The sequence below is a fragment of the Gorilla gorilla genome, chromosome 20 (assembly GCF_029281585.2).
Source record: "Gorilla gorilla gorilla isolate KB3781 chromosome 20, NHGRI_mGorGor1-v2.1_pri, whole genome shotgun sequence".
Taxonomy (NCBI): Eukaryota; Metazoa; Chordata; class Mammalia; order Primates; family Hominidae; genus Gorilla; species Gorilla gorilla.
The window spans coordinates 47,781,673-47,805,075 of record NC_073244.2 but is presented as its reverse complement, the minus strand read 5'-3'; the positions used below and the strand labels follow the sequence as shown (position 1 = coordinate 47,805,075).

Genomic DNA, 23,403 nt, shown 5'->3' with positions numbered 1-23,403 from the left:
AACCTCCACCTCCCAGGTTCAAGCAATTCTCCTGCTTCAGCCTCCTGAGTAGCTGGGATTCCAGGTGCCCACCACCATGCCCGGCTAATTTTTTTGTATTTTTAGTAGAGACAGGGTTTCACTGTGTTAGCCAGAAATGGTCTCCATCTCCTGACCTCATGATCCACCCACCTTGGCCTTGGCTTCCCAAAGTGCTGGGATTACAGGCGTGAGCCACCTCACCTGGCCATGGGAAGTTATTGTTTCATGGGTACAGAGCTTCAGTTTTGCAAGATGAATAGTTCTGGAGATGGATGGTGGTGATGGTTGCACAACAGTGCGCATGTACTTGATGCTACTGAACCATATGCTTAAAAAGTTTAAGATAGTATATTTAATGTTACGTGTATTTTACCACAATAACAAAAACAGATCCCTAAAAACATTCAAAGGCTTCAACTACTTGACATTTAATGTTCACTAGACTTCATTTATAGACTCACCTAGGTAGCTGTAACTTGGAAAAATTCTCTGTGTCCATAGCTCTTCTCCTTGTTCCAACTTGCGGATCATATCAGGCTTAGCCATGTGAAACCCTGATGATGGAAAATGAGACTCTTGGTCTAAGCTGTTTCGACTTTAAAACTATTGAAGTAAGATAAAGATACAACTTCAAGGTAGTAAATGAGGTATACATTAATGTCTTACCAAAGTTAATACCTTACACTACACAAGTGATGATATAATCATATTTTCTTTTCTTTTTCTTTCTTTCCTTTTTTTTTTTTTTTTTTTTTTTTTGAGACAGTCTCGCTCTTTCACCCAGGCTGGAGTGCAGTGGTGCAATCTCAACTCACTGCAACCTCGTCTCCCAGGTTCAAGTGGTTCTTGTGCTTCAGCCTCCAGAGTAGCTGGGATTACAGGCATGTGCCACCACACCCAGCTAATTTTTGTACTTTTTAGTAGAGACGGGGTTTCACCATGTTGGCCAGGCTGGTCTTGAACTCCTGGCCTCAAGTGATCCACCTGCCTCGGCCTCCCAAAGTGCTGGGATTACAGGTGTGAGCCACTGTGCCTAGCAATATAATATTTTCTGCCAAAAAAATAATCACCTCTAATCCCTGAAATTCAAACTCCTATATGTTTCAGGAATTCTTAGAAGGAGATGCATGACAGTGAAAGATTCAGGAGTGTTTCTTACCCACAGATACGAAGTGGCAATAGTTTTCCAACATCACATCCCTGTAGAGCGCCTTCTGAGCAGGGTCTAGTTGCTGCCACTCCTCCTGGGTGAAGTCCACAGTCACATCCTTGAATGACACTGATCCCTGTAAGGGCATACTCTAGTTCATCCTGAAGTGATCGGAAATGTGTGAGAACTAGATATTGGAGACCTAGTACTGACAATGTTTAGTGGTCAGACTAGTTTCCTTATTTATGTTTTATATTGCATAAAATTCTCTCTGAAAATACATCCATTTGTATTTACTTATAATCTCATGCTAAACATACTGAGATCACACTATTTGTCCTGAATGTGACTGGTTGCCTGGTAGACCAAAATGAATAAAACCCTGACCCTACTCATGAGAAGTTATAGGCTAACAGAGGGGCATACATGTAAATACATGCACTTAGTAGGTTTTACAGATGCAATGACAGAAATATGTACAAGGTAAAGTGTCACAAAACAAGGAAAAATTTCATTTTGTACTCCGAGGCTTCATTGAGGACATAAAAGTTTTGTACTCACAACGAATTTGTTTTGTAGGAATACAGGGCATCAGCTTTTAAAAATTCATGGGGAGAAAAAAACCAGTTAGTAAATCAGGAAATAGCAAAAGGCACAGTATGTTAGGAAACAGTCTTTGAGCTCTAAGAAGGAAAAGGTATATGGAGATAGGCAGTGGGGATATTATGACATGATACTAGATTTTTTTTTCCTACAGAACAGTGGTCTTAAAGATATACTGAACACATTCCCAACATTGTAGCTATTTATAAACCATCAATAGGCATTTATGAAAACCTACATTGTTAATGAATACTGCTCTCGAATGTAAATTGTTAGTATTTTATTTCCTTCCAATAGACCGTCTTATACATTCTACTGTGAGGCATGCCCTACTGTGGGTCTGTTGCTTTAAGGAATGTAAAGAACATCAATAAACATAAGTTGACACACATGTTATGTGATAAAAGTTTTGAGGTAATACTCCTGAAGACTGGAAAAGGCTTATCATATGTTAGGTGGAAATGACAATTAAGTAACCATGGTTAGAGATGTCTCCTAGATTAAGGAAGTGTCAGCGGGCTGACAGAGGACAACTGCTCCTACATGACCACCATTACAACAGAGATGGTCGTAAATTGGCCGTAGAGTGGAAAAGATACAGGCATGTCATCTGCATAGGCAAATGCATGGCTGCTGGGACTAGAAAGTGAAAATGGGAAACAGAAGAAAATGTAAGCTGGACCAAAGGAAGTAATGAGGTAAGCTTTGGAAATGTACTTTAAGTGTCTGTGGAACATACAGGTGGTGATAGCTACTGGAGGTTGGATATTCAGTTCTGACACTCTGGACAGAGGTCTAGAGTGGAGAGGGGTATTTGAGAGTCACTAGAATCACACTAAGTGTAGCCTTCAGAATGAATCTGATTGTGCGTAGAGAAAAACGGACTGTGAAGAAGAAGAGAACCAATTAGCATCTGAGGAAAACCTGTATTTTAAAGGTTGGTGGATGAGCTAAAGAGGAATTTTCTGAAAGATATGAAAAGAGGACAAAGTACTGTTTGATCAACAATAGAATATTTCAAAAGTGGCCTGGCATATGGATTTCCTTCTCCTGCACCCGCAAATAAAAAATTAGAAGAAACTAAAAAGAAAATAACAAATCTCTAACAGCATTGGAATACTGGAAAGGTTTTCACTGGCAGCCCACAATTTGTAGGAATGGCTAGCAGACATGAAAGAAAAAAGAAGATGAGAGAGGAGGAACATAAAACCTGTTTCCTTTACAAGCCTGCAATCAAATTGCTATCCTAAACACCTCACAAAGCAGGACATCTTTCCAGAAACTAATGCTGGGATCTACCACTTCTATTTCCCAACGTATCATTGCAAAACCTAGGCTAGCAGAGATAATCAAGGTTTTTCCACGTCTGCTCCATGACTACTCACAGCTTAGGTCTCAAATCAGCATCAGGACAAGTTAAATTCATTCAAGCCATATATTCCCATTTACATCAAGACAATACCTTTCTATTCCAGCAGTTTGTTTGTGAGAAGACTGAGAAAGGAGATGATGAATGATGTACCCAATGAATATGTACAACCAGAAGGTACACTTGGGGAAGGCTTAAGTTGATTTGGTTGGAATGGAGAAATTGTGAACAGGGCTGGATATAGGGTGAGGCAGGTGAGGCACCTAGAATGCAAAATTTAGGAGGGCACAGCCCTGAGGGTACCCCTTAAATATTTCACCTCATGCCACTTGCCTGCCTCAGCCTAATCTGGCCCTGACTGAAGACTAATTTCATGGAAGCAAATCCCAATATCAGGGAAGGTTAAAGGACAGGGAAGCTCATGTTCATACACCATGAAAAAAAGTTATTTCAGAAAGAGAGGAAACATCATCTCACCTGAGACATGGCTTTGAGATTTCTAGATGAACTTTCTCTTTTGAGCTCCTCTTTTGGAAAAAGAAACAGTCCTGAGAAAGCAAAGATGGAGGATATACGTATGTGAGACCATACTTGACTCAGAACTCCCAGAATTAACTCAGTTAAATCTGCATGAATGTTCACTATTTCAGCACTTGTCCACCCTGCGTACCCTTCAGATGTCCAGGATGGTAGTTAGTGGGAAAACGGACAAATCAGGCTCCCTCACAAACACCAGAAACCCAGTCTCTTGGTAAAGTATACAGGATTCTGGGGAACCTGTTTTAGCTTGAAGAGAGGGAACACTGTGTTTTTCCCTCTGCAGCTCTACCTTCCATCTACCTCTAACCACAGGTTTACTGTGTATTTCCAAACGGTTCTTCTTGGACTTTTTGCCAACTTACACTGATAGTAGTGGATGAGAATACCTTCCCAAGCCCTGATGAAGACAGTTGACAACTTTTAAATCTTTGCCTATCTGGTCTATATTGTAGTTGAGAATAATCTTTTTTTTTTTTTTTTTTTTTTTTTTTTTGAGACAGAGTTTCACTCTTGTTGCCCAGGCTGGAGTGCAACGGTACAATCTTGACTCACCGCAACCTCCACCTCCCAGGTTCAAGTGATTCTCCTGCCTCAGCCTCCTGAGTAGCTGGGATTACAGGCATGCACCACCATGCCCGGCTAATTTTGTATTTTTAGTAGAGATGGGGTTTCTCCATGTTGGTCAGGCTGGTCTCGAATTCTCGATCTCAGGTGATCTGCCCACCTCGGCCTCCCAAAATGCTGGGATTACAGGCATCAGTCACTGCACCAGGCCCGCAAAATAACTATTTTAATTACTACAGTGAGACTGGACTTATTAAAAATCTATCAAATACTTTTTATTATCTTAGCAAGCCTAAGGGAGTAGGAAACCTCACTCATATACAAGTGTTGAAAGTGGTAGTTATGCCAGGCACAGTGGCTCACACCTGTAATCCCAGTACTTTGGCAGGCCGAGGGGGCAGGGGGGCGGATCACTTGAGGTCAGGAGTTCAAGACCAGCCTGGGCAACATGGTGAAACCCCATCTCTACTAAAAATACAAAAACTAGCCGAGCGTGGTGGCACAAGCCTGTAGTCCCAGCTACTCAGGAAGCTGGGGCAGGAGAATCACTTGAACTTCAGAGGTAGAGGTTGCAATGAGCAGAGATCATGCCACTACACTCCAGCCTGGGCAAAAGAGCAAGACCTTGTCTTAAAACAAACAAAAAACAACAACAAAAGTGGTAGTTATGGTAAAAAAAAAAAAAAAAAAAAATTTCCTGCATGTCCCCAATGGAATGCTATTCATTTCAACATATTGGTTTTAGTTAATATGGTGTTTCCAGGAAATGAATCTGGGAATTATGAAAATCATCTCTTCCCCTCTGATACTGTTACCTCTATTTTATTTGCTAAATTGCTACTTAGTTACAATTTTGGAGGCAGGCTTAATGGCTACTATTCAGATAATCAAGTCTTACATAACCAACTAGCCATGGTCATAACAGAGTTCCTCAATCATTCAAATACTTAGGTCACCAAGGCCACAAAACCACCAGAAGTAACAGTAGGTTACAAACACATGCAGAGTCACAGTCAATCAAACATCCTTCAGAGAACCACCAACCTACAGGCCCCACTTGTCATTCACAACCTCAGACAGCAGCTAACACGACTCCAGGCAGTCACAACCACATCTACAAATCACTTGCAATTCTCCACACTCAAAGGCAGTCTCAAATGCGACTCACACCTAATCTAAAAATAGACACACGCAGAGGAAACCTCGCGCAGCAACACTACTCCGTTCACTTTTCACACACAATCGGCCACAACATCCCAAAGAGAGGCAAGCACCTAAAATGCAGCAGGTTGGGCGCAGGAGGCCACCCCTATTCGGCGCGCGCGCGCGCGCGCGAACACGCAGCGCCCGCTCCGCGCGGGGACCCGCCGCCAGCGATGGCGCTTCCGCGGGATCAGAACGGGCAAAATCCCCCTTCGCGGAGCTCGCTCCGGGTCACCCTCAAGGTCACGCCCACGGACCACGCCCGAGGCCCGGCTCGTACAGATCGGAGCGTCTGGATACCGCGGTCCCGGTTCCCTCCTCAGAATTACCAGGCCCGGCTCGGACTCTTGGTTACCTCCCTGGCCTCCCCACCCGGTTCCGCGTCCTTAGACAGCTCCCCGGAACGGAGCTCCCAGTGCCCTCCTCGGCCTCCTCAGCACCCCTCGCACCCACCAAGCCTCACCCCCGGCCCAGGGTGAGTCGTCTGCGCCTGCGCACTCGCGCGTGGGCCTGAGCTCCCAGGAGTCTCCGGGGCGGCCCGTTAGGCGCCGCGCGGTGCTAGCTGCCGGCGCTCCCCTCCGTTTGCACCCACGCCCGCCCTATTGCGGCTGGCACTACGCTTCTCCCAGGACCCCGGCTCCCTTTTCCGTTGACCTGGTGTTCGTTTTCCATGTGGTGAGTTGAGGTGACCCGGGTCTGGATGCGAGAGGAGCTCACGGCAGGGGACCCGGGTTCATGGGACGCGGAGAGGGTTTGTGGAGGCAGAAGCCCCAGGCCTGTGTGCAAGTCACCTGCTGGGGAGGGAGACTGTGTGATTGTGTTTGTGTGTGCCGTTCTGTGGCTGCGTCCGTGTGTAGTGGTGTGAGTGGGCGCGCCTGTGACGGTCCCGGGGGGTCGGGGGGTGTGCACAGCAGGGGGTGTGTGTGCACAGCAGGTGCACAGCCGGGACAGCCCTGACTGTCCCCGATTGGGCCCGCGGGACTGAGTGGGGGCGGGGCCGTTTGTGTGACGGCGCTGAGCGGTGACTATGAATGTGTCATGCTGTTATCAGTGATCCTGTGACAGCGCTGTTGTGACCCACTGGAGACTGTGTTCAAAACTGGCCTGGTGCAGCTTTTGTAGAGTTTGATTTCTGCAGTTCTGGGGCTCAGGAATACGTGGACAAGGTCCCCGTATGGCTCGATCTGTGTCTGTGGAAGACTCTGAGACCTTCTGTTCTAAAGCATGGCCCCTGTCGCTTTCATAATGCATAATACACAGTGGCATGCAGCCTCGCCAATCTCTGGGGCCAATTTTAAGTTACGTGGTTTCTTGGAGTTTGTTATACTGGGATTTCTTTCACTGCCTCAGTCATTTCACCTTATAACCACATTGCACAGTGTGCAGTCAAATGGCTATCGAAAAGGAAGTTGGATATTTGAGATCCAGAATGAAGTTTCCAACTGAAAAAGCACAGCCTTGTGTTTCACATGGACAAGGCTGTGTTCTGATATGCACAGCCTCGTGTTTGATATGGAGATGTTAGAGCTGGAATTGCTCCCAAGGCAAGGTTCTGGGAAGATATGATATTGAGGCCCCAAGAGAAGGATTCGTTTCTCCAAAGATTTTGTGTGTGTGTGTGAGATGGAGTTTTGCTCTTGTTGCCCAGGCTGGAGTGCAGTGGCGCAATCTCGGCTCATTGCAACCTCCGCCTTCCGGGTTCAAGCAATTCTCCTGCCTCAGCCTCCCGAGTAGCTGGGATTACAGGCATGCACCACCATGCCCGGCTCATTTTTGTATTTTTAGTAGAGACGGGGTTTCACCATGTTGGTCAGACTGGTCTCGAACTCCTGACCTCAGGTGATCCACCCGCCTCGGCTCCCAAAGTGCTGGGATTACAGGCGTGAGCCACCGTGCCTAGCCAAAAGATCCCTTTTGGAAGCTCTGTGGGGGCAAGTTGAATATTGCAGATCCACAGCATTTTCATAGCTGTCTAAAGGAAATTATTGTGAATACAGAAACATTTCAGTCCCAGGCTTTGGTGAACCTGACTTTTCTTTATGAAGGGAAGAGTCAACAATATTCCCGTCTTTCTCATACTTCCATCTGGGCATGTTCAGCATGGGTTATGGAAGCTTGCCGGTGGTGAAGAATGTGTTCTTATTTAGCCTGTCTGGGCTCCAAGAAAGGCTGAATATATTGTGATTCCCTTTCTTTCCACATTTTGCTGTATTCCAAGAGAAGAGCTCTGAGAGAAGAAAAGCATTGTAGTTGCACATTTTAAAGCCAAGCTGGAGGTCATTTTGAATTTTTTCTTTGTTTTATGAAATGCATTTTTGTTTTTCAGGATGTGGAATAACTTCATTTGAAATGCTCACCAAATAGTGACTTATCTATTTACCTGGTCTCTAGTCCTTCTCTTCCCAGTTACTGATGACATTATGAAGACAGATCTCCTTCTTTCCAGTACCTCATCAGATGCCCTTCCTAGAGTTAATTTTCATATAACACCTTGACAGTATGTTCACTTCTCCTGTGTGCTCTTTTTGTTTAAGCATTCTCATGACATAGAAATAGTCTGCCTTCACACGGTGATTTGTTACGGAGGAGACCAATTGCTTAGGTAGAATTACACATTAGATAGTTTAGATTTTCTTCAGAGACATGAGTGGAAAAACAGCAAGATAGGAGATGGTTTGAATGGTTATAGTAACTTTTTTTGTTTTAGAGGACCTTAGGAGTTAGAATATTATTGCAGAGTATGTGCAGAGAGAGCTGTTAAGAAGGGCAGTAAGTTTTTCCGAGGGGATATCTTAGGAGATTTATATGGTACCAGCTAGTTCTTGCATGAGGTTTGGCCACATCAGGTGTTTTTTTTTTTTTTTTTTTTCTTTTCAGACGGAGTTTCACTTTTGTTGCCCAGGCTGGAGTGCAATGGTGCGATCTTGGCTCACTGAAACCTCCGCCTTCTGGGTTCAAGCGATTCTCCTGCCTCAGCCTCCCGAGTAGCTGGGATTACAGGCATGCGCCACCATGCCTGGCTAGTTTTGTATTTTTAGTAGAGACGGGGTTTCTCCATGTTGATCAGGCTGGTCCTGAACTCCCCCCACCTCAGGTGATCCACCTGCCTCAGTCTCACAAAGTGCTGGGATTACAGGCGTGAGCCACCGTGCCCGGCCAGGTGTTTTTTTCTTTTTTTTCCCCCAAGTCACATAACTGTGTAGACTGTGTGAGTATGGTATAATGGTCTCTGGGTCTAGAACAGGGGTTTGCAAACTATGGCCCTGTGGGCCAAATCCAGCCTGTAGCCTGTATTTTTGTATGGCTTGTGAACTGATTGGTTTTAACTTTTTGTTAATAGTTGACCACGAAAAAAAAAAAAAGGAGAGTAATATTTCATGACATGTGAAAATTATATGCAATTTAAATTTGTGTCCATAAATAAAGTTTTGGATTTTGGCAATTAAAAATTTGTAGAGGTGGCCGGGCGCGGTGGCTCACACCTGTAATCCCAGCACTTTGGGAGGTCAAAGTGGGTGGATCACAAGGTCGGGAGTTCGACACCAGCCTGACCAACATGGCAAAACACCATCTCTACTAAAAATACAAAAATTAGCTGGGCATGGTGGCATATGCCTGTAATCCCAGCTACTCGGGAGGCTGAGGCAGGAGAATTGCTTGAACCTGGGAGGCGGAGGTTGCAGTGAGCCGAGATCACGCCACTGCACTCTAGCCTGGGAGACAGTGAGAATCCATCTTAAAAAAAAAAAAATTGTAGTGTTCAGGTGCAGTGGCTCACACCTGTAATCCCAGCACTTTGGGAGACTGAGGAGGGAGGACTGCTTGAAGCCAGGAGTTCCAGACCTTATCTCTAAAAAAAGGAAAAACAAAGGGGAAATTTTTCATCTCTCTTTTATATAAACTCCTATATAATATCCTTAATTTTGCCTTTTAGTTCACAAAGCCTAAAATATTTACTATCTAGTCCTTTACAGAAAAGTTTGCCAACCCCTATTCTATAGTATCTGAATTAAAATCTAAGGTTTTGCTAATTATTAATACTGTGTGTGAATTTGGGCAATATACTCAATATCTTTCTGTTCTATAGTTTATTATTTATATAATAATAGTACCAATTTCCAAGGATTTTTATGAGGATTAGCAAAGTTACTATTAACAGAGTAACAAAACAGTGGCTGATAATAATAAATTATTAAGCTTAAATTTAAAACCTTATTATTATTATGTGGATATTCTAAGTCATTCCACATTCACGTATAAGGTGCAATGAAAATATGAGGTTAATTGTGATGGGAAGCGGTGCGATCATAGCTCGCTACAGCCTGGAACTCCTGGGCTCAAGCAGTCCTCCCACCTCAGCCTTCCAAGTAGCTAGGAATACAGTTGTAATTAAGAATTACACTTGTGGCCGGGCGCAGTGACTCACACCTGTAATCCCAGCACTTTGGGAGGCCGAGGCAGGCGGATCACGAGGTCAGGAGATCGAGACCATCCTGGCTAACATGGTGAAACTCCATTTCTACTAAAAATAAAAAAAAATTAGCCAGGTGTGGTGGCGGGCGTCTATAGTCCCAGCTACTCAGGGAGGCTGAGGCAGAGCGAGACTCCATCTCAAAAAAAAAAAAAAAATTACACTTGTAATTAAGGAAATAGGATGAAGGTTCCAACAGAAAAAGCACAGCCTGTGTTTGATATGGAGATGTTAAGAGATGGAGATGTGGTACCCAGCTAGTTCTTGCATGAGGTTTGGCAGCATGAGGTGTCTTTTTTTTTTTCCAAGTTACATAATTGTGTAGCCTGTGTATGGTATAATGGTCTCTGGGTCTATAGCAGGGGTTTGCAAACTATGGCTCTGTGGACCAAACCCTGCTTGTAGCCTATTTTTGTATGGCTTGTGAACTGATTGATTTTAACTTTTTCAATAGTTGACAACAAATCAAAAGGAGAATAATATTTCATGACATGTGAAAATTATATGCAATTCAAATTTGTGTCCATAAATAAAGTTTTGAATTTGGTCAATTAAAAATTTGTGGAGTTCAAGTGCAGTGGCTCACAAATATGCTCTGTCTAGAACAGGGATACTTCACCTGGAATAATTTGCCTTGGAATTATATACCTAATTATTGTATGTTTATTTTATTCATGCATATTTTTTCCTCGGCAAAAGTCTCTAATTTTATGAGAGTATTAAGGGTATATACAACCCAAAAATGTTTTCAACCACTGATCTATAACACTTGGAAATGAACTTTAGGAGGAGTTTGTCCAAAAACAATTTCCTGTATTATGTAAATATTAAGTCAGTCAGTTTACATCCAAGTGATGTAATACTACATAGATAATAAGAAATAGGAGATACTAATATAAAAAATATAAGATGGAATATCATATAACATTCATATTTGTGAGCAAAAGTACACAATGAATTGCTAAATTATAAATCAGTTGAACTATGATAGGCATTTATTAGCAGCTTTTCAAGGATTATATTAACTGGTCATTCAGTAAAGAAAGGCAATGATAAAACCACATTTGTTAAGCCTCCACTGTGGCCCAAACAGTATTTATTCAGTGTGAAAGGGCCACTTACCTCAATTTTGCACATCTGAACAAAAATCTGAATATTGGAAATGTCTCAGTACATTGATGAAATATGGGAAGAGAATGTACAAGACTTGGTCAGGCACGGTGGCTCATGCCTGTAATCCCAGCACTTTGGGAGGCCGAGGTGGGTGGATCACCTGAGGTTAGGAGTTCGAGACTAGCCTGACCAACATGGTGAAACCCTGTCTCTACTAAAAATGGAATAATTAGCTGGGCACGGTGGCACATGCCTGTAATCCCAGCTACTTGGGAGGCTGAGGCAGGAGAATCACTTGAATTAGGGAGGCGGAGGTTGCAGTGAGCCAAGATCGTGCCACTACACTCCAGCCTGGGCAACAGAGTGAGATTCCTTCTCAAAAAAAAGAAAAAAAAAAAAAGAATGTGCAAGACTTGGTAGTCTTGTTTATTTTGGTCAGTTTGGTTTTAGTGCTGCTCTATGTCATTTTGCCAGCCTGTTTGCTCACAGTTTTCTTAATAAGTAAAAGATAGCTTTCCCTCCCAGCTCTTTAGAAAAATGCTTTAGGTTTTATCATTCCTGATGATGGAATTAATGCAGTCTAATTGAAAAAAATTCAGTAACCTAAGTTGACTTATAAAATAGAAAGTTGTAAGTACTCATAGTTTTATTATCTAGAAAATGTTCACTATTAATATTTTAGTGTACATTCTTCTCAATTTTTCCTTGTAGATATGTTAATATGTTCTTGTTTTTTTCAGAAAGATTCACATGAATTAGTCATTTGAATGAGAGAAGACCTCTCTACTCTTAGCTTGAAAAAGAAATTCAAATCAGTCATGCTTTTGTTAGACTTCCATGTGTGTAGGGATAAAAAGGAAGTGTCATTGATGCCCAACTGATTTGACAAACATTCTGAGTATTTACACCTTTTAGAATTATATACATATCAATTTATGCATAATTACCAGGAGAACAGGTAGGCAGCTACGTAAGGTAGCTAGTCAGAATTATGTACGTATGTATGTATTTGTACAGATTTAGGTAACTTTCACAAGACAGCATTAACCTTTCAAGACCAGAAGTCTTAGGAGACTTTGTTATATAAATCACACTGCTGAGGATGGGTTTATGATTTCTGATAACAGAATTAGATGTTAATAGTTACAAATAGGCATAAAAGACTGGATTGGCCAAGGAACAAGACTGATCTTTTGTTAATATTTTCAATTTGTTAACTAATTGGGTCAGATTCTCTGAGCTATGTTTATAAGCCGAATGATTTCTCTCTAGCTGCTGTCCTTTTCTTTTTGAAAAAATCTGTGGGTTATGTTGTTAGTGAAGACTAATTACATTTGCAGGGTGTGCTTTGTAAGATATTAGCTTTATAAGAAAGAGCAGGCCTCAGAAAGCATGTTAAGGACAGAAGACACTTTTCTTTAATACTAATAGATTATATGACATGACATAGTCTTTTCATCATCAATACAAATAGATGATATTTATTAGGTGATTTTTAGGTACTTATTATGTGCCATGGAAGTGATTTGTTGTTAGTTTTTTTTCCACTTAATTCTGACAACTCTGTGAGGTACAAGGTGCTGTTGTTTTTCTAATTTTATTGATGAGGAAATCTAGGTAATGCCAATAAAATACTTGTCAAAGCACAGAATTAGTAACTTTCAGAGCTAAGATTAACATATTGAAAGTTTTAATCACATCTTTTGTTCTTATTCACAACTGTACATAACCTCCCAACCATTTTTTTTTTTTTAAGAGACAGGGTCTTGCTCTGTCACCCAGGCTGGGTTGTAGTGGTGCAATCAAGGTGCACTGTAGCCTCAAACTCCTGGGCTCAAGCTACCCTCCTACCTCAGCCTCCTGAGTAGCTGGGACTACAGGTGCGCATGTCACTCGGCCCGGCTAATATTTTTTACTATTGTAGACACAGAGTCTCACTATGTTGCCTAGGCTGGTCTTGAACTCCTGGTCTCAAGTGATCCTCCAGCCTCAGCCTCCCAAAGCGCTGGGATTACAGACATGAGCCACTGCACCCAGCCAAGAAGTAGTCTTAAATGAAAAGAAAACCATAGAGAATACAGAGAAGCAATGCTAATATAAGGATGCATAACCAGTCAGCTATTACTAGAGTCAAAGCTGAATCCTACCAAGGCAATTCCTTGTACTGGCTGTGCAGCTCTCGTGACCTGACCAACTTTATACCCGCTTCCAAGACCCTCTAGGAACGTGTGTCTTTGTCATTTTAAGTATAGATATCTACAGGAATGTGGCATGGGCTTTTGGTGGGTGAACAGATTGCAGCCTGCTCAAATCTACCTGTTCAGGCAATAATGTAGGATCTGGATAATTTATCCAGTCTCCTGGGGTCCCACTGAATAAAAATATTTCCTTCATGTACCTCTCCTTTTAATATCTATCTATTTTAACTTCTCATAAGTAAAATAATCTTCTACTGAATATCTGTGTAAAATTCATCCATGTTGTTCCATATAGCAGGTACCTGTTCCTTCCTTTTGCTGTGTAGTATTCCATTGTAGGATGTGGCACAGATTATTTATCTGTTCTATTGTTGGAAATTTGAGTTGTTTCAAATTTTTCTATAGAAATACTGCTAGTATGACCATTATTGTCAAAATATGGACAAAGACATGCACATACGTATTAATCCTCTCCCCCACCCCTGCACACAGACATTATGGAGATAAACAGGGGTAGAATTGCTGGATTGTATGATGTATGTATGTTCAGTTTTCGTAGATACTGCTAATCAGATTTCCACTGTGGTTGTACTTATGCTGTCAGAAGCACTGCATGAGAATTTTAGTTGTAGCAAGTTAAGCACAGTATTATAATCTTTATGGTAACTAAAATAATAGTGCATGACAGTATGAACTAATATGGCAAACTAGAATAATAAAATTATTTGACCAATAAAATAAAAGGTAAGAATGGGGGAATAAAAGAACAACAAAAAAAAGAGGGGGACACATAGAAGTAAATGTTGATGAACTTACCTCCAACATAGTAATTAAATTAGTAATTTAATTACATTAAAGAAATTTAATGAAACTGGACTAAACAATAAAAAGATTAACTATTGGCTGGGCACAGTTGCTCATGCCTATAATCCCAGCATTTGAGGGGTGAGATGGGAGCATTGCCTGAGCCCAGGAGTTTGAGACCAGCCTGGGCAACATAGTGAGACCCCATCTCTACAAAAAATTAAAATTAGCTGAGTGTGGTGATGCATACCTATAATCCCAGCTACTCAGGAGGCTGAGGCGGAAGGATCACTTGAGCCTGTGAAGTCAAGACTGCAGTGAGCTGTGATTGAGCCACTGCACTCCAGCTTGGGTGACAGAGCGAGGGACGAAAAGAACAAAATCAACCATATGCTTTTAGTAGCTGACACACTTTTAAGTATAATGACATAGAAAAGTTGAAAGCAAGGCTGGGCGTGGGGTCTCACGTCTGTAATCCCAGCACTTTGGGAGGCCGAGGCGGGCAGATCACTTGAGGTCAGGAGTTCAAGACCAGCATGGCCAACATGGTGAAAACCCCATCTCTACTAAAAATTAAAAAAAATTACCTGGGTATGGTGACACACACCTATAATCCCAGCTACTCTGGAGGCTGAAGCATGATAATTGCTTGAACTGGGAGGCAGAGGCTGCGGTGAGCTGAGACCAAGTCACTGTACTCCAGCCTGGGTGACAGAGTGAGACTCCATCTCAAAAAAAAGAAGAAAAAAAAAATTGAAAGCAAAAGTATGAAAGAGGTAATGCAAACACCAACAAAAGCTGATGTTTATTTATGTCAAAAAAATAGAGTTTAAGGCCAAAAATATTATGAGAGATAACATGGAGGCAGCTCATAATGATAAAAGTTTATACCCAAGGCTGGGTGCAGTGGCTCACGTCTGTAATCCCAGCACCTTGGGAGGCTGAGGCAGGTGGATCACGAGGTCAGGAGTTCGAGACCACCCTGGCCAACATAGTGAAACCCTGTCTCTACTAAAAATATAAAAATTAGCCAGGTGTGGTGGCACACGCCTGTAGTCCCAGCTACTCAGGAGGCTGAAGCGGGAGAACCTGGGAGGTTCTTGAACCCAGCAGGCAGAGGTTGCAGTGAGCCAAGACCATGCCATTACACTCCAGCCTGGGTGACAGAGTGACACTCGGTCTCAAAAAAAAAAAAAAAAGAGCTTCAGGATATAAAAAGGTCAATAAAAGAGAAAGGATGAATAGACAAATTCAGTCATCATTGGAGATTTTAGCACACCTTTCAGTAACTGTTAGAATAAGGAGACTAGAAATTATTAATGATGGAGGTGAGCAAACGACCTAATTGACATATATAGAATACTGTATCCAACTAGATATAGTACCATATATATTTATTTATACTTCTATATAGATATGTATAATGTAGATATATGCTATCTCCAACTAGACAATATTATATGTATATTGTAGGTATATGCTACATCCAACTAGAGAATATAAGTCTGACACTTATACATTCCTGATGTACATTCCTGATGCCATTCATGCAGTTCTGGTGTGGATGGTGTCATCCCTTTGCAACCCTAGAAAGTCAAATGAAGGGAGCATTTTCTCCCTCTGTTATCTCAAGATAGGGTTGAGTGGCTTAATTTTAGGTCCAGGTCAGCATTAGCAGAGTGGGGGATGGGCCAGAAACTTGCTGTCTGGACCCTACTTTTAGATTATGAGGATGTCTGCTTGGTGTCTACATCTGTCTGCTGGACTCCTTGTGGGTGCAGGGTTTCATTTTGTCCAGAATCCCTCTTACCTCCCCGATTTTGGAAGCTGAGAGGCACTTCTCATCTCATGGGCAGTTTTCCTTCCCCAGCTCTTGCCTCTGTGGTCTCAGTGCTTCTGCAAAGAGAGGACCCCTGAGGAAGACTGACAAGTTCTTAACCATTTTTAGCCATGGTTTTGGTGAACTGTTTGTCTGTACTTCTTAAACACAGTCATATTTTAGATCATGTAAACATTATCTTATCTTGAAATGTCCTATGTAACAGAGATCTAAGAAGTTGTCCCCAGTTCCAGTGAGTGATGATGCCAAACAGCCCAAGATTCTCCTAATGGATCCCTCTATTTTCCATTAATATTTAGCATCCACTATCGGTTCAGCCCTTTTTTTTCGGAACAGTAAAATGAAAGCTCTTGAAGAGGTATTGGATCATCCAAAAGATGTTGGACGGATGATTAAAAGAAGCTGATTTCATTCGATTATAGATTGGGACCTATCCAGGCACAGTGGCTCATGCCTGTAATCCCAGCACTTTGGGAGGCTGAGGCAGGCAGATCGCTTGAGCCCCGGAGTTCAAGAGTAGCCTGGGCAACATGGTGGAAACTCCATCTCTATAAAAAATTAGCCAGGTGAGGTGGTGCATGCCTGTAGTCCCAGATACTCTGGAGGCTGAGGTGGGAGAATCACCTGAGCTGGGGAGGTCGAGGGTGCAGTGAGCGGTGATCGCGCCACTGAACTCCAGCCTTGGTGACAGACTGAGACCCTATCTATAAAAAGAAAAAAGAATCTACTCTTTAGGATTTTTAAGTAAATACTTGAGTCATCTACAGAGGAAGTTTTCTTCTTTGCCAGTATTTATAGGTTTCATTTATTTTGTTGCCTTATTGTAATCGCTAGGACTTGCATTAGTAGTCATAGATAAGCATTGTTGCCTTTTTTATCATAGGAGGATTGTATTTAATATTTCATCACTATATTATAGCTGGAAGTTTTCATAGACTATCAGATTGAACAAGTTCTCATCTACTTCTAGCTTGCTGAGAGTTTTCATCATGAAGGGATATTGTATTTTGTCCGATAATTTTTTGTATACTAAAGTGATCATATTTTTTTCTCCTTTATTCAACTAATATGAATAAAATTGATTTTTAAAACTGTTAAGCAGAAAACAATGCCATTTCAAAATGTCATTGGCCTACATGGCATCCTGCCTCCCAGCCAACCCAACTGCTTCTAGCTCAGCATTTTCTATTTCTCTTTGTCTTTTTTGTTAAATCTTGTATTAGTGGTTCATTTTGTAACCTTTTTACATATTTCTAGATTAAATTTGCTACCATTTTCTTTTTTCTTTCTTTTTTTTTGGAGACAGAGTCTTGCTTTGTTGCCCAGGCTGGATTGCAGCGGCGTGAGCTCGGCTCACTGCAACCTCCACCTCCCAGGTTCAAGCGATTCTCTTGCTTCAGCTTCCCGAGTATCTGGGACTACAGGCACGTGTCACCACACCCAGCTAGTTTTTTGTATTTTAGTGGAGACGGAGTTTCACCATGTTGCCCAGGGTGGTCTTGAACTCCTGAACTCAGGCAGTCCGCCCGCCTTGGCCTCTCAAAGTGCTAGGATTACAGGTGTGAGCCACTGTGCCAGGCCTTTCTTTTTCTTTTTTTTTTTTTTTTTTGAGACAAAGTCTTGCTCTGTTGCCCAGGCTGCAGTGCAGTGGCATGATCTCGGCTTACTGCAACCTCCGCCTCCCGGGTTCAAGTGATCCTCCCACCTCAGCCTCCCAAGTAACTGGGAGTACAAGCATGCACTGCCATGCCTGGCTAATTTTTTTTTTTTTCTGTATTTTTAGTAGAGACAGGGTTTCACCATGTTGGCCAGTCTGGTCTCCCAACTCCCGACCTCAAGTGATCCACTCGCTATGGCCTCCCAAAGTGCTGGGATTATAGGCACGAGCTGCTATGCCCAGCCAAATTTGCTACCATTTTCTTAAGAATTTTTGCATGAGGTTTTTGGTCTGTCATTTCTTTCCTTGTAATATCTTTATCAGGTTTTGGTATTAGGGTAGTACTGGCCTCAAAAAATGAACTGTCCTCTCCTTCCCTATTTTCTGGAAAAGTCTGTGTAAGATTGGTATTATTTGTTCCTTAAATTTCTGGTTGAATTGTCTGGCAAAACCATCTAGGCCTGGAGATTTCTTTTTTTGATGTAATAAATTAAATTTCCTTTTTTTTTTTTTTTTCAGATGGAGTTTCGCTCTGTCGCCCAGGCTGGAGTGCAGTGGCACGATCTTGGGTCACTGCAAGCTCCGCCTCCCGGGTTCACACCATTATCCAGCCTCAGCCTCCTGAGTCGCTGGGACTACAGGCGCCCGCCACCACGCCCAGCTGATTTTTTTTTATTTCTTAGTAGAGACGGGGTTTCACCGTGTTAGCCAAGATGGTCTCGATCTCCTGACCTTGTGATCCGCCCGCCTCAGCCTCCCAAAGTGCTGGGATTACAGGTGTGAGCCACTGCGTCTGGCCTCAATTTCCTTAATGTATCTGTTTCATCTTGTGTGTTTCAGTAAGTTATATATATATTTTTAGAAATTTCGTCCATTTCATCTGAATTCTCAAATTTGTTGACTTAAGTTGTCTATAATAATTATTTTCTTTTTTTTTTTTTTGAGACGGAGTCTCACTCTGTCACCAGGCTGGAGTACAGTGGCGCAATCTTGACTCACTGCAACCTCTGCCTCCTGGGTTCCAGCGATTCTCCTGCCTCAGCCTCCCGAGTAGCTGGGACTACAGGCGCACACCACCATGCCCAGCTAATTTTTGTATTTTTAGTAGAGATGGGGTTTCACCATGTTGGGAGGATGGTCTCGATCTCTTGACCTCATGATCTGCCCACCTTGGCCTCACAATAATAATTCTGTTAGACTTCTAATATCTAAAATGCTCCTTAGTGATAAGTTCTTTCATGTAATTTGTCTTTGCAGTTTTTAAATTGATAATTCTAGCTAAGGTTTTTATCAACTTTTTTTTTTTTTTTTGAGACGGAGTCTTGCTCTGTTGCCAAGTCTAGAGTGCAGTGGCACTATCTCAGCTCACTGCAACCTCCACCTCCCAGGTTCAGGTGATTCTCCTCCCTCAGCCTCCAGAGTAGCTGGGACTACAGGCGCATGCCACCATGCCTGGCTAATTTTTGTATTTTTAGTAGAGATGGGGTTTCACCATGTTGGCCAGGCTGGTTCCAAACTCCTGACTTTAGGTGATCTGCCCGCCTCAGCCTCCCAAAGTACTGGGATTACAGGCATGAGCTGTCATGCCCACCCAAGGTTTTATCAATTTTGTTGATTTTTCAGAGAATTCACTTTTAGTTTGGCTAATTATATATCTATTTCATTTATTTTTTTCTCTCATCTTATTTCCTTTCTTCTGGGTACCGAGGGTTTACTCTGCTTTTCCTTTTCTAGCCTTTTAAAGTAGAACCTGTAGTTATTGATTCTAGGCCTTCTCTTCTAATATAAGCATTTAAATCCAGAATCCCTGCTTTAACTCCATTCCACAAATTTTCTTTTTATTTATTTATGTATTTACTTATTTATTTTTGAGGTAAAGTCTCACTCTGCCACCTGGGCTGGAGTGTAGTGGTGCGATCATGGCTCACTGCAACCTTGACTTCCCGGGCTCAAGCGATCCTCCTGCCTCAGCCTCCCACATAGCTGGGACCACAGCCATGCAATTGCACACCACCACATCCTGTTAATTTTTGTATTTTGTAGATACGAGGTTTCACCCTGTTGCCTAGGCTGGTCTGAAACTCCTGAGCTCAAGCGATCCACCCGCCTTGGCCTCCCAAAGTGCTGGGATTATACATATGAGCCACCATGCCTGGCCCCAGAAATTTTTATATGGTGCATTTTCATTATCAGTTAGTTCAAACTATTTTCGTTTTCCCTTTGATTTCTTCTTTAACCTATGGATTATATAGAAGTGTGTTTAATTTCCAAACATTTGTGGGTTTTCTAGGTACTTCATTGTCAGTGATTCCTAACTTCATTTGACCGAAGAACACACTGTGTACGATTTTGATCCTTTGAAATTCACGGATGCTTTTTTTATGGCCTAGTATGTGGTCTGTCTTGAATATAACATGTGCACTTGAAAAGGACATGTATTTTACAGTTGTTAGGTGCATTATTGTGCAAAATATTAATTTTATCAAGTTGGTTGATAATCCATATATCTTCACCAATATTTTTTGTCTTTTTTTTTTTTTGCCAGTTGCTGAGAGGTGGATGTTAAAAATCAACACCAGGACTACAGTAAGGCTGAAATCATTGAAGTGCTTGGAGTGCAGAACTGAAAGAGGTACTTACTAACTTTTAGGGCTGTGTAAGTGTAGTGTTGTTTGAAGCTCTGTGTGTGTTTCTGTAAAGACTGGTCTGGAAAACTGACCAGAGGAAAACATTTCCTTGCTTTTCCTCTGCTCTCACATGAAAACAACAAACACAGTAAGAGTCAACACCAAAGACTTCAATGACCCCCAGATATGTGGGGATTTCCCCCTACCAGCAAGCAAGCAATCAGTTCTGCAGCAGACACTAACTGCGTATCCTCCAATTTAATTCTGACACTATCTGCCTGGAAATAGCATCAGATCCCTCAGGTTGAGGGCTCAGTCCCCAAGACTGCCATCCCTTCAGACACCAGTTGCAAGTCTGGGCCTCTAGAACTTCTGACCAGCTGGGCTTCAAGTTGGCATTCCCAGACATTTACAGTGGCTCATGGCTGGAGGATCACTTAAGGCCAAGAGTTCAAGACCAGCCTGGGCAACAGAGTGAGACCTGTCTCAAGAAAATAAAAAGTAAAATTAGCTGTGCCTGGAGGTACAAGCCTGTGTAGTCCTAGCTACTTGGGAGGCTGAGGTGAAAGGCTCACTTGAGCCCAGGAATTCAAGGTTACAGTGAGCAGTGATCTGTGCCATTGTACTCCAGCCTGGGCGACAGAGTGTGATCCTGTCTTAAAAAAAAAAAAGAAAAAAGAAAAAAAAGATGGGGTTCTCACAACCCCCTCTTTGGGTTCAATTAATTTCCTGAAGTGCTCACAGAACTCAGGGAAACACTTATGTTTGCTGGTTTATTATAAAGGATATTACAAAGGATACAGTTGAAGAGATTCGCTGGGCAAGGTATGGGGAAGGGGCATATTGTTGGAGGCACAGAATAGGCAAGACTTCAGAGAAAGTTTCTCTTCTCTCCCCACTTCTTGCTGCCATTGTCTGTTAGGTTTGATCCACAATGGATGGATCTCATTCTACTTTTCCATTTCCCTAATATTTGTCATGGCCCCTTTGAATCTTGCCATTCACTGTTCTGATTTTCACAGTGCTGGGGGTCATCAGTATGTTCCTGAGGTGGAATAGCACTCATTTCAGAACAAGGATGACAGAGGTGTGGGGTGCAAACATACACTTAGGGAACAGGACAGACCAAGTGAATGACAACTCTCTTTCCGTCACACCTATCCTCACATCATGAGATACTTATCCACTTTTACCTCTGAATACAGGACTGTGGTACTCCTATGCAAAGACAGCAGGGAGTGGACACTAGGAGGGTAAAACAACGCTCTGAATAAAGCTCAAGAGATCTCCCATGGAATTTCATTAAACCACTACTGGAGGCCATATACTAAACTAGTAATCCCTTAAGGCATGAGACACATTAAAACCACTTTATTGAGCCATAATTCATATACAATTCACCCATTTAAAGTGTACAATTCAATGGATTTTTGTATATTCACAGAGTTATACATTCATCACCACAATTTTATTTTATTTCGAGAGAGTCTTGTTCTTTCACCCAGGCTGGACTGCAGTGGCATGATCTCGGCTCACTGCAACTTCTTCCTCCCGGGTTCAAGCGAGTCTCCTGCCTCAGCCTCCCAAATAGCTGGGATTACAGGCACATGCCACCACACACAGCTAATTTTTGTATTTTTAGTAAAGAAAGGGTTTCACCATGTTGGCGAGTCTGGTCTCAAACTCCTGGGCTCAAGCATCACCACAATTTTAGATCGTATGTATCTCCCAAAGAAATCCAGCTCCCCTTAGCTGTCACTTCCAAACCCCCATGCCCTCCAGCCCTAGGCAACCGTTAATGTGCTTTTTCTTGAGAGATTTTCCTGTTCTGGACATTTCATATAAATGGAGTCATGCAGTATGTAAATCCTTCATGACTAGCTTAACTTACCATAATGTTTTGAAGGTTCATCCATGTAACGTGTATCATTATTACTTTCTTTTTATGACTGAATAATATTCTAAGATGTGGTAAGGATATGACATCTTGCTTACCCATTCATCAGCTGACGGATGTTTAGATTGTTTCCATTTTTGGCTACTGTGAATAATGCTGCTGTGAAGATTTATGTGCCTGTTTTAGTGTGGAAATGTTTTCATTTCTGTCAGGTAGATCTGAGGAGCAGAACTGGAGATTATATGCTAACATTATGTTTAACCATTTCAGGAACTGCCAGATTGATTTTCACAGCAACTGGACCATTTTACATTCCCACTAGCAGGGTAAAAGAGTTTTTATTTCTCAACATCCTTCCCAACACTTTAAAATAAATTATAGCCATCGTAGTAGGTGTATTCATAGTATCTCATTATTGTTTTGTTGTGCATTTCCCTAATGGGAATTTTTTTTTTTTTTTTTTTTTCCTGAGATGGAGTCTTGCTCTGACACCCAGGCTCGAGTACAGTGGCATGATCTTGGCTCACTGCAACCTCCGCCTCATGGGTTCAAGCGATTCTCCTGCCTCAGCCTCCTGAGTAGCTGGGATTACAGGTGCTCGCCACCACGCCTGGCTAATTTTTGTATTTTTAGTAGAGACGGGGTTTCACCATGTTGGCCAGGCTGGTCTCCAACTCCTGACCTTAAGTGATCCACCTGCCTCAGCCTCCCAAAGTGTTGGGATTACTGGCGTGAGCCACCACGCCCAGCCACTCATGGGATTTTATTATACCTTTATGCTGATAGAAGTAAACAGAAACAGCATACTCGTCTTTTTTCTTAATATAGAAACCTTATACATATTTATGTCTTTTAGAAAAACAGAGATGAGTTTAAGCATTATCAGGGCAGCGAATTATGACATAAACAAGAGGATTTAGGATTACTATTGAAATATGAGGTCTTAAAGACTTCTTTGCACAAATAATGCAAATAAGCAAATTATAGACAGGAAAATAGCTGAGGATGATCAGAGTTATCTCTCTACTGAACAGGAGAGTAATGCTGATATTCACTGAGTGTTCTGAATTCAATACTTTATCATATCAGGTTCTTTTAAATAGCTTTTTTTTTTTTTTTTTTTTTTTGAGACGGAGTCTCGCTTTCGCTCTGTTGCCCAGGCTGGAGTGCAATGGCATGATCTCAGCTCACTGCAGCCTCCATCTCCCGGCTCCAAGCAATTCTCCCGCCTCAGCCTCCTGAGTAGCTGGGATTAGAGATGCACACCACCACGCCCGGCTAATTTTTGTGTTTTTAGTAGAGATGGGGTTTCATCATATTGGTCCGGCTGGTCTTGAACTCCTGAC

General features: G+C 42.2%; 2 protein-coding genes across 18 annotated transcripts in view; one reads left to right on the top strand and one right to left on the bottom strand.

Moving 5' to 3' along the window:
- ZNF382 (zinc finger protein 382) overlaps positions 1-6,004 on the bottom strand; it is a 28,912-nt gene extending 22,908 nt beyond the window's left edge. For 4 of the 15 annotated variants that reach the window (XR_008673748.2, XR_008673749.2, XM_063701845.1 and 1 more), the window contains exons 1-3: positions 5,522-5,939; positions 1,181-3,691; positions 483-575 (exon numbers count right to left, since the gene is read on the bottom strand). Coding sequence is in view for 13 of the 15 variants with exons in the window: in XM_063701845.1 (XP_063557915.1) it covers positions 483-575; positions 1,181-1,319 (232 nt within the window). In the remaining 2 variants the exon portion in view is untranslated. Of the gene's footprint in view, positions 1-482; positions 576-1,180; positions 3,692-5,521 lie in introns of all 15 variants that reach the window. The other 11 variants (XM_055369139.2, XM_063701843.1, XM_063701847.1 and 8 more) reach the window with 10 other exon arrangements.
- Positions 5,971-23,403, top strand: part of ZNF529 (zinc finger protein 529) — a 59,522-nt gene continuing 42,089 nt past the window's right edge. The window contains exons 1-3 of one of the 3 annotated variants that reach the window (XM_063701848.1): positions 6,027-6,125; positions 18,053-18,372; positions 20,079-20,165. The gene's annotated coding sequence lies outside the window, so the exon portion shown is untranslated. Of the gene's footprint in view, positions 6,126-18,052; positions 18,373-20,078; positions 20,166-23,403 lie in introns of all 3 variants that reach the window. The other 2 variants (XM_055369145.2, XM_019015314.4) reach the window with 2 other exon arrangements.